Source organism: Ursus maritimus, unplaced genomic scaffold, assembly GCF_017311325.1.
Source record: "Ursus maritimus isolate PB19 unplaced genomic scaffold, ASM1731132v1 scaffold_3, whole genome shotgun sequence".
NCBI classification, from domain to species: domain Eukaryota; kingdom Metazoa; phylum Chordata; class Mammalia; order Carnivora; family Ursidae; genus Ursus; species Ursus maritimus.
The window spans coordinates 14641197-14653295 of NW_024425563.1; the positions used below are offsets into that span (position 1 = coordinate 14641197).

Below are 12099 nucleotides of genomic sequence, written 5' to 3' on the forward strand. Positions count from 1 at the left end.
TATGTTTAAATGAGTTCTTAAAGTTTTTTTTTATTTTTATTTTTTAAAGATTTTATTTATTTATTCGACAGAGATAGAGACAGCCAGCGAGAGAGGGAACACAAGCAGGGGGAGTGGGAGAGGAAGAAGCAGGCTCACAACGGAGGAGCCTGATGTGGGGTTCGATCCCATAACGCCGGGATCACGCCCTGAGCCGAAGGCAGACGCTTAACCGCTGTGCCACCCAGGCACCCCATGAGTTCTTAAAGTTTAAATAACTTTTTAGATTTTTTAATTAAAGAAGAGAATTACTTACTCCAGAAGAATATTATTCATATCCTGTGTAAAGAATTTTTTCCTTCCTTCTTCATCAAAAAGTTTGGCAGCCTAGAGAAACATAAGATTGTCAATATTTTCTTTCTTTTTTATCTTTTAAAGATTTTAATTTTATTATCTTGACAGAGAGGACGCGCACACACAAGCAGGCAGAGGGAAAGGGAGAAGCAGGCTCCCCGATGAACAGAGCCCGGGCTCGATCCTGACACCCCAGGATCATGACCTGAGCCCAAGGCAGACCTTTAAAGGACTGAGCTACCCAGGCACCCTGTCAACATCGCTTTCAATAAACACACTGTTTCCATATCTATTTACTAAAGAATAAGCTTCCTGAGGTTGGGGCTACTGTGATTTACTTCACTTTGTATCCTCTATACCCAGCTTAGTACCTGGCATGAGTAGGCAAATACAGAGTGTTAAAATAATTTTAGCATATATACCATTGTTTCCTATTATCTCTGTATTTAATTTTTCTTAATCCTGCTAAATTAACAAAATTATACATACAAGACTTTTTAGTGCTTTGGGTATCTTGTGTACGTTGACTATCCATGGGTTTATTAATTATTGCTGTGATCTCTAAGATAACAAGCAGATGTCTCAATTTCTACTGACAGTGTCTACAAAATATCTGATATTCTACACGTTATACTCATTACCATGTTTAATCCTAATGACAGCCAATGACACTGGTATGACAGCTCCCATTAAACAAACAAGGAAACTAAATCTGTCAGAGGTTACATGACATGCTCCCAAATCACTACTAGTAAGTGGTGGATCCAGGACACAGACCACAAGCTTTCTGACTTCAACTGTGCAACACTGCCACCCTGTACAAAGATACCTGGCTTACCACAGGTTCCACCTAATTACTAACAACAAAAAAAAAGTAGGCAAGGTTATTATCAAGGGATAAGCAAAAATTAATGCAATGAGCTTAATTTCGTCATTATGTTTGTCACCTCAACCAGAAGACCAGAAACCAAGTATACCAGCACACCCTACCATAAGCAAAATCTACTGGGAAATCACAAACGATGTAGTTGAGGTCCATGAGATATAAAACATCAAGAAGCCTGATCTAATAATCTGAGCAAGCCATGTGCTGATTCTATCAGCCTACCAAGTTATTTGACAACTTTACATGCAATAAATAGAAGAAAATTTCTAAGACGTGCCTTAGTACTTCTTAGAAAGAACGAAAACTGGGTATGTGTAGGGGGTGGAAATATATGAAAGACATAAGGAAAACTAAACTTCAAGAAAGAAAATAAAAAACAGTCAACAGGTTGAACAGTGGAAGAATATTACAAAGTAAGAAAAGAGCCACAAGCAGCGATTTCTTATCACACAGACATAAGCATTTAAGCCAAGGATGAGTTCTCACCTCCTAAAGAAAAAATACCATCTCACATTTCAAAGAAAACATATAGAGAAGTCCAAGATACCAGTAAGTGAAATAAAAACTTCTTACTGATGATTTCCTACTAAGGAGTTAGGGAGCACCTGTATGAACCCTGGCAGGGCTATTACCGGGAGAGGAATAGTTTTGGGTATATAAGATATGACAAAGCTTTTACAAGATTATAACACACTCATTACTAACCAATTTTGTTTATTAAGTGAAAATGAATGGCATTACCACAGCAGACTGCCTACTATGGAGCTCCACGGTCCTGCCTTTAAATGCTGACTTTGAATCATGGCTCAGCCACTTAAAAATGATGTAGCCATGGGCAAATTACTTAACCTTTTGAACCTTAGTTTCTTCATCTATTAAATGGAAGAATACTACCTACCTCACTTGATTGTTGGAGGATTAGACTCACAGTAGGTAAAGTACCCAATCACGGTGCCGTCTCCTGAATGATAAATGCTATGTGAGACACCGCAGCACTGCACTCAATACAGAGTACAGGTTTCTGCTAAATAAACAAGAGCTATTATTTTTACTTTATTTTTTTAAAGATTTTATTTATTCATTTGAGAGAGAGAGAGACAGAGAGAGCACAAGCAGCGGGAGAGGAAGAGGGAGAGGGAGATGGAGAAGCAGGCTCCCCGCTGACCTGAGAGACTGACATGGGGCTCGATCCCAGGACCTGGAGATAGTGAGCTGAGCCGAAGGCAGAGGCTTAACAATCTGAGCCACCCAGGCACCCCAAGAGCTATTATTATTAATAATATCTTGCAAAATTGGATCACATCACTAACACTTTTTAAGACCTAGAAGAAACTAAAGGTTTTAGGGATAAGAAACATGGAATAGCAAAAAGCACATGCTTTGGAGTCAGGTGAACCCTTGTGGCTGTAAGTGTGGCTCCACCACTTACTAGCTGCGTGGACCTGACCAAGCTATTTAACCTAGCTCAAGTTTCTTAACCATAAAAAGGAAATAATACCTTTATTTCCTACGCAGAGTAGCTGAGAAGATTAAATAAAAAACCCACTTATTACCGAAACTACAGTATACTTTTCAAAAAATAAGCACAGAAAATAGCAAAACAATGAAAACAAAAGAGTAATAGAACAGGATAAAAAAGAAAATGACAAAGATCAATTATATAACAACTGTAGAAAGATAAAATCATTTGCTAAAAGAGAAAAGACTCAGATGAGGTCAATAAAGAAATTACATGCTGTCTGTAAGAAAGAGCTAAAATAAAGAAAATCGAAGAGGTTGAAGGTAAATGATGAGAAAAGCTGCACCATGTAAAAATAAAGAGAAAGGAGTCTACGGTTAAGTCAGACAAAACTAAATTCAAGGTAATAATAGCACCAAAAGTCACCTTCAAATGATAATCATCACAAAGATCTAGCCATCAAGAATTTTATGGGTCAAACAATAGAGCATGGCAATAAAGCAAAAATGATGTTAAACACAATTCATAACCTAAGAAATATTGGCAATGAGATATTTTAACAGACTTCTCTAAATCCTGGACTAATGAAGTACATTAAAATAAGTAAAAATACAGGGGAACTAAAATTAAGTCACAACTTTAGAAGAAATGCTAAAAAATAAAAAATGGAAAAAATAACAGAATTGCTAAATAAAATCTGTGGACCAGTTACTAGAAAAATTAGATAAACCGAATACTCCTGTAATCAGATATTTAAATTTCAGGAAAAGTTATGAGAAATAAATACAATATAAAGATGATTAGTAAATTTTAAAACACGACTTAAATTGGGTTACTATAATCCCAGGAGAAAGAAGCAAACTGAATAGTCCATACATTACCATCCCATTAATTATTTTTTATAATAACATTTGCAAATGCATGGATTAAAATCCAGAAAAATAAATAATTTAATGTTGGTTATCTCTGCTGGGTGTGGGGAATGTCAGATTATGGGGGATCTTTCCCTACGTATAATACATTTTGCATTGTGCATTTTACTTTTGCAGTCAAGGAAAAAATTGAGGACTAAAATATGGCATGGGTTCAAATAAGCATGCTAAGTAATCAAGAAGGGCATTTTAGGGGCGCCTGGGTGGCTCAGTCGATTAAGCATCTGCCTTTGGCTCAGGTCATGATCCCAGGTTCCTGGGATCGAGCCCGGCATTGGGCTCCTTGCTCGGACGGAAAGCCTGCTTCTCCCTCTCACACCCGCCTTGCTTGTGTTCTCCCTCTCTCGCTGTCTCTGTCAAATAAACAAATAAAATCTTAAAAAAAAAAAAAAAAAGAAAGAAAGAAAGAAAAAAGAAGGGCACTTTAAACTAGGTTTGGCATGTTATTATTTTTTTAAAGATTTTATTTGAGAGCGTATGTGAGCACGAGTGAGGGGAGGGGCAGAGGGAAATGGAGAAGCAGACTCCCTGCTGAGCAGGGAGCCTGATGTGGGGCTTGATCCCAGGACCCTGGGATCATGACCTGAGCTGAACACAGACGCTTAACCAACTGAGCCACCCAGACGCCCATTGGCATGTTATTTTAAGTGAAAATACTATTTCCCTGAGATTAAATGGATAAGTGTGATGACATTTATCTGGATTTGCAGCTAGTTAATCAAAGATAATGAATCCAAGTCAATCTAGAGAGGTATCTAATGTGACATACTAAAGCTCAGCTCTCAAGTTTCTCCTAATGGGAACACAATGCATGATTACTAAACGTGCTGATTAGCTGGAAAAATCAATTATAAAATAGCTAGATGTCAATATAGTTTGGACCAAGTTCAGGTATACTTTTGTAATGTTATTATTTGCTCCTACCATCCCTTTATTGTCTTTACATGACTGTTTTTACAACAAAAATTGTATTTATGAACCTATGCTGAAAAATATTAATAAGATGAGGGACACCTGGGTGGCTCAGTTGTTTACGTGTACTGGGATCAAGACCCGCTTCAGGCTCCTCGCTCAGTGGGGAGTCTGCTTGAGGATTCTCTCCCTCTTCCTTTGCCCCTCCCCCCCACACTCACTTCTGGGAACATCCTCTTTCTCTGTCTTTTCAAAGTAAATCAATCTTTTAAAAAATTTATAAGATGAAATAAAATAATAGAACAATCACCCATATGATGCTATAATTATAGTTATACATATTTCTACTTAAAATCAAAGGCCTATGCATACAGCCAACACCTAAAAGTAAATATAGAAAATTATAAATTGTTTATATGGGTGCTGGGATTGTGGGTTATTATTTTTGTTTTATAAAAAGTATTTATTGTTAAGTTTATGTAGCAAATAAGAAACAAGGGGATTATTACACTTACTACACGGAGGTCTTCAATGCGTTTTTCAAGAAGGACCGGTAGACCCTCTGGGAGTGTAGGCACCACCTTGGGCATAACCTGAGAGGCATAGGTTGGCTGGGTGGTGTTTCCATTCTCTCCCCCTGACTCAGAGAGGGGGCTACCATCAGAAGCAGCATCCAGTAATCTGTCAAAGTCGAAATCATCTAGCATCTCTAGGGCATTTTCAGCTTCCTGAAACAGTTCATGTTCATTTGTGCCAACAAAAATGGGGAGGTCCGGATCAGCACTGTTCAGATTTAAGTCCGTGACATCATTTCCCAATGCTACAGCATTGGAGGGGGGTTTATGCAGAGAGGACGTCGTTAAGTTCACTGGGACTTTGGGGTTAGGCTCCTTCTTTAATGCATCCTTCTCTTTCTGAAATTTTCGTATCATGGCAGCTAGAGAAAGAGAATCTTTATAACGTTTCTTCTTTTTTTCGGACTTATGGGAATTTAGAGCCACAACTCTGTGAAGAAAAATGTCATCCGTTAGGCTATGTATGATTTTAAAGTTTAAAGCCCCATGTAAATAAGCAGGCACAGATCATCAAAACAACTCTGACAGGTGGAAGAGCAAATTTCTTATTAAATTATCCTTTTATCACACCATCTTCCTCATCATCTGGACTGTCAGTGAGGAAAGGTGGACAGGTAAATGGCCATCAGAGTGAAGAAAATGAATGGACTAAAGTTAACAGAAAGAAACAAAACTGAATGTAGCGCAGGTTTATGAGAGTATATGAAGTTAAACTTATTACTCTTTTTGGAATGTTCACATTCTTAAGCACTTCTATAAAGTGATCACCTAAAAAATTAACCAAGTAAAGAAATACACTTCTGAAAACAGAGTTGCCTTACGACCAGAGAAGCTCACACAAGTACAACCTCAAGCTGGTACTCCAGGTGGTTTGTGCTACAAACTGCCAAAGAAATGCATAATCTGTCTAGACCCTATTCTATCTGCTGCTACCTTCTGATCATTTTCACTTTTCATTCTGGGAACAGCTATGTGAGGCAATTACATATACGTAATTTTCTATGACAATGTTCTCCCTACAGAAACCATGGGGAAAAGATGGTTTCAGTTTAGTTATCACTTTCTCTAGACATCTTTTCTACATTCTATGGCTTATATGCTTCTATGCGCACTACAGAATCAAAAAGATGACCTGTACCTTCGAGGCAAGCCCACGTTTCATTTACTGTTATATACTCCAAACCACAACAACACCTGGTATACAACAGATACTTAATAAATATTTGCTGTATGAATAAGCTATGAATTTGAGAAAATGACAAGTTCAATAAAAAGGCATTACAAACTTTCCCAATGAAGCTTACTTGTAAATAATGAACTTTTAATATATGCATTAGTAATACACGTTTTTCCTTATTTCTTAATGACTCCGGGGTCACTAAAATCTCGTGCTTACAGGAGGATAAATACCTCCCTACATCAACTTTTTGAATACCGATGGCCCAAAATTCAGATGCACAACCCCTGGTAAGGAGGGGAAGAAAATCCAGCCTCTCATAGTTTCTGTCCCTTAATTCTCCAAAAAAACCATGGAGAAGCAAGAGCAACTGGTAATTCTATGAATGCATGGTATGAACGTTTTATTCTTACGGCTTAAGTCTTATGAGAAAGTCTACTTGATTTTTAGAGACAACATCATTACCTAAAGTTACAAGCGTGAAGAGCTAAATAAGTGACTTTTTAAATAGTAAAACAACTATAAATTGTTCACACAAAGACTACTGCCAATCCTCAGTCCTCTAATAAGCTTAGTTTTAGCACAAAAAGTTTAAAACATTTGTTCAAGGTTGATAGCATCTTTTCAAACTGGTTCTTGTTGGTTAAAAGTTGTAATGAGCAAAATACTTAATGAACTAATTTGTAAATCTGATCTAAAACACCGTGAGTGTCTAAAATGATGAGGCCTTCTACTTATTAATCAATAAATACAATATTAATTATTTAAAATCTAAGATGACAGATTGAATACAGAGTGTCGTAAGAGGTCAGATTGCTGTCAGACATGGCCCATAGACACAGGCATGAACATGGCCATAGTAAACTGAAACTTCCAGATTATAAACAATGGAAGACAGAAGGGACACCATTAAAAATTGTCCAGAAGAAGCTGGCTGCACGAGGGCTAAGGGATCCATGGGGCCACAATGAAGCTTGGAGATACACGGGTGGCTTTGCAAACAATGGTTCCTTTGTTGGTGCATTATTAAAAGGATTCAAATGGGGATTTGCTGCATTTGTGGTAGCTATAGGGGCTGAATATTACCTGAGTCCAAGAATAAAAATAAGAAGCATTACTGAAGAGAATACCTGGAAGTATCTTAAAGGCTTCTTCTATTTTTTTTTTTTTTTTAAGATTTTATTTATTTGACAGACAGAGACAGCCAGCGAGAGAGGGAACACAAGCAGGGGGAGTGGGAGAGGAAGAAGCAGGCTCCCAGTGGAGAAGCCCGATGTGGGGCTCGATCCCAGAACGCCAGGATCACGCCCTGAGCTGAAGGCAGACGCTTAATGACTGCGCCACCCAGGCGCCCCCTTAAAGGCTTCTTCTTAATGCTCTTATAAAAATTAGATTTCTTCAATGTAGGCTACTCGTCTGTGTGTTTTTCCCTTAAAGAATACTAGTAAGATTTAATAAAGAAAACGTGCAAAACAAAAACAAAAACAAAAAACCACGATGACAAAGCTTTCTACTTACTAATACTTAATACATATTAATATTCTTAAAATATAAGTTAACAGTCATTGACATTTATAAATAGAGTTATTAAATTAGATCTAGCTAAGCTGAATGAATTAATGCTAAATATATCTTTCTAAAAGGGCAGCGGGTCATGCTATGACCCTATGTTTAATTTTACGTACCCCAATTGTTTGGGTACTTTTTTCCTTGGCTTCTTCTCCTTTTCCCCTTCCTCTTTCCGCTTCCGCTTCTTCATTTCAATATCATCTTCTTTTATTTTGGGAATCTGCAAATGATAGAAGAATGTATCACTTATCTGAATATCAATGGTTTACTCTTTGATGTTCTCAATCTAGCATCCAGGGCAGTGTTTTCTCTCAAAGTTCAGTGTAGATTAGTAATGCTTGTTATAAATGCAGATTCTTGGGGTCTAGAGCATTGCCTGGTTTTTAAGAAACATTTTGGTGATTCTGGTACAAGTAAGTCCTTGGATCACACTTCAAGAAACACTTAAGGACACTGTGCATTTCCTAAAACAATATATACATTCCATAGAATTAGCTTTATAAATTACATCTTAGGAAAGGTAATGGCTTTTAATCATTTCTATACCAAGTCTTAACTTATCCTAGAAACGTACCCTTATCCCCCAAACAGTAGATTATTAGACCACATATGGAGAAAGAAGTTTTTTGTTTTCTTAAGATTTTATTTATTTGACAGAGAGAGAGGCAGCGATAGGGAACACAAGCAGGGGAGTGGGAGAGGGAGAAGCAGGCCTCCCGCTGAGCAGGGAGCCCGATGCGGGGCTCAATCCCAGAACGCAGGGATCATGACCTGAGCCGAAGGCATATGCTTAACGACTGAGTCACCCAGGCACCCCTGGAGAAAGAAGTTTTAAAAGAAAGTACAATTCTACCATGATGCAAGTATCGATTTCCCCTTATCTACATAATTTTACCTTAATGCATGTAAATAACTACAGATTCATTAAACAATGGTTAGCATTTTACTTTTCCTTATCTTCACAAGTAAACATAAAAAGTACACCCTATTAACTGAACATTCATTACTACTGCAATGCTGGATAAACTTACTTTGGGTGGCTTGTGCTTTTGGCTGTCTGTAATATCTTCTTCTTCAGTATCTGAAGCTTGGCGAAACTGCAGAGTGCCAGTGTTGATGTAAAAGCCTCCATACTTTGTTGTTAGAGAAGCAGGAACTAACTCGTCATACTATATTAAAAAAAAAAAGGTTTCAGATATATCCTATTATTAATTCTATAAATATATCAAAGAAATTCAATCACTATGTCAGAATCTTCCTTAAATCCTAACTATAAAACTGAATGCAATGAGGATGTTTGTGGAATAAATTTAGAAAAAGTTAGTATCTGGGATAAAAACGAGCCCAGATTACTCAGTATTTATAAAGAATGGAAATTCTGGAATAACGACACAAATTCTATCATCTGCTGAGAAAAATTTAAAGATCACTGCTACTATTCTTAATTAGTCTTTTTTTTGTTTGTTTTATAAATCTTTATTTATGTATTTTTTAAGTGACCTCTACACCCAATGTGGGGCTCAAACTCACAACCCAGAGATTAAGAGACCCAGAGATTAAGAGTCACATGCTCTACCAGCTGAGCCAACCAGGCACCCCAAGAACAAATGATTCTGATGAGAAATTGAAACAAGTTAAAACAGATGACTAAATGTCCAGGCAAAGAATAAATTTCATTTCCCACCATATCAGTATATAATTTTATTTATAAGGAGATTATAAAGAATAATAAAAATATAAAAAAAGAGTAATAATAAAGAATAATATTTCTTCTGTCTTAGCTCTACGCTTTTAGGTGAAAATTTTTAAAACAAAAATAGCATATGTGTTTAAAAAGGAAGCAGAAAAATAACTGCCCAGTTCAGTAAGCATACACTGTAATGAGCCAGGTACTTTGCTTGGAGCAAGAGATGCTAATTATCTAAACTAGACTGAAGGTCTGACCGAAAATATCACTTAAGCTGATGTCCTCTAAGCTTGGATTTTAAAGTTTATCACTTCTCACCTGATGAAAATGGACAAAAAGCTAACATTAAATGAAAGTCAATCTTCACCAAATGATGGAGTCCACAGTGGCTGAGAAAAAAAGGAACTACTTATCTAATAGAGCTAGATACCTGCTACCTGAGGTCCCCAGAACTCTACCTACAGGTTCTTCATATTTTATATTTTTAAGAAAGTCAGATTTTTAAGGAGAATCCTTTGCCATGGACAAGGAAGATAGAGAAGGTACTAGTTACTGTAAGAATATTAAGGCTATGTACAAAAATTTTGCTTTTAACCTGGATCCTTTTCAATTAAATGGTGAACAGAAAAAGAAAGAATTTCCAGTTTAATCATATTGAATCAAAAAGAAATGAAGTGGGGGGAAAAAAAGGAATGAATTGCTTTCTTGTTGCTTCACTTGATGGGCTACCATAAAGACCTACGGGTAAAACCTTCAGAAAGGGTCCAATACTATCTGTAAGCAAAGGAGTGATGTGAAGAGTAGAGAATTAAAAGTGAAATGACTTTGTAGTAATTATTTTTGAAAATGTGTAATTGTGACAAACACATCTGTACTTTTTGCTTACACTGCTTTATAATTTACAATGCTTCTTCATATAAATTATTTCACTTGGTCCTCCTGATACCTTTGAGGCAAAAAAGACAAGTATTATTCCCATTTTATAAGTGAAAACCAAATTTAGAGGTTAAGAACCCTGCCAGAGTAATTTTTTAAGCTTATGGTAGAAGCTCTGGCTGTATTTCAAACTATCCACTACACCAAGCAGGTTCTCCGACAGGAAACACATTCATCACTATATTAAAGGACAACGCAGGTGTATTCAACATCTGTATGCTGCAGTATTATACTAATAAGCTTTCCCTATCAGAACACTCTTCAGGAGAACAAGCTCTTTATGCATATTTAATTTACCCTTTTAAGTAGAACGTGTTAAGAAGCAAAGGAACACTGAACTTGAAAATCAGAAGGCCTGGATTTAGATCCTTTGCCAATGACTGGCAATTGTGACCCAGAGGAAATAATTTAACACCAATACTTTGGGGTTGTGTAACAGTGACAACATTACTTCAGAAAGTTCTACTGAAATTTAAAAGAAACAACCTAAATAAAAGTGTTATTCATGCCTGGTATTATAATTTATTAATAATAAAGAAAAACATTTTCTTTCAGTCTTTACAAAATCTGGCAATATCAGTGAGACTAAAAATAATCTTCACAAGCATTTATTTCCAGGTATTTATAGTAATAAGTAGTACATGATTCTGACAATTAATTAGAACCAGATTATTTTCACTCTCTATCAAATAATTACAAACAGTGAAAGCTTACTGGTAATACAATCAATGAAAAGAACAGAAAATCATTTGGTTGGATTATAATTGTCTTATGTTTGAATTATCTCATGAAAAGAACTCAATAATCTGTTAAAGATAACAACACGAAATTATTTGGCAAGTCAATAAACAAGCTGTATTCTATTCAACTTCCTCTTACAAAACAGGAAACTACCTCATCCTCTAAATGTCAGCAACTAATTCTAAAATTTTTATACAACAACTTATACCTACAAAATTTGTCCTTATTTATTAAAGCAGTAGCTTTCAAATTTTCTTCACCACCACCCAAGGGGAAAATACATTATACATCAAAACCCAGTGCATGCACACACACATATACACATTAAAAACTCACATAACCTACTATGATTTGCTATGATAGCTCCTATTCTGTTCTACTTCATTTTCATTAAAAATGCTGGCCACACTCTCTAAATTGATACATAATCCAATTATGGGTTACAAAAGTCAGTCTGAAAAACACTTTATTCAAATAATCTGCCTGCAGCAGAGAAAACTGGGTAACGCCAAAAGATTTGCTTAGAAATCTTTAGAAACCTCGTCAAGTCTAGAATCTAGGAATTTTGACTTGTGTTTCATATCAAGGTCAAGACTCTTAAAAACATTCCATCCCTTAACCTACAAAAACATTCCATCCCTTAACCTTTCTGGTAACAAGAAGCCTTCTCTACTCCAAAGGGCATTGTTAGTATTTTACTCCTATACACCAGGCTGTCTGGTATGGTAAACCAGTTTATGTCAGGACACTAAAATAACTTAGGAGTATGACAGGGTATCCACTATGCCTCCTGCTGGAAGTTCTACCTGTCACTCTTCTACCACTGTATGCCTTGTATTCATCTACATAACCAAGCAGTGTAGTAACAGGAAGAAGAAAAACTAATTTGTAG

At 36.4% G+C, this 12099-nt stretch overlaps 1 protein-coding gene and 1 pseudogene across 2 annotated transcripts in view; one reads left to right on the forward strand and one right to left on the reverse strand.

Annotated features, from left to right (window-relative positions):
• UBN2 (ubinuclein 2) overlaps positions 1–12099 on the reverse strand; it is a 67822-nt gene that overhangs the window by 27082 nt on the left and 28641 nt on the right. For both annotated transcript variants that reach the window (XM_040643951.1, XM_040643950.1), the window contains exons 4-7: positions 8875–9012; positions 7960–8063; positions 5038–5527; positions 296–366 (exon numbers count right to left, since the gene is read on the reverse strand). In XM_040643951.1, coding sequence (XP_040499885.1) covers positions 296–366; positions 5038–5527; positions 7960–8063; positions 8875–9012 — 803 coding nt within the window. The remainder of the gene's footprint in view (positions 1–295; positions 367–5037; positions 5528–7959; positions 8064–8874; positions 9013–12099) is intronic.
• On the forward strand, positions 7100–7395 carry LOC103669044 (annotated as a pseudogene).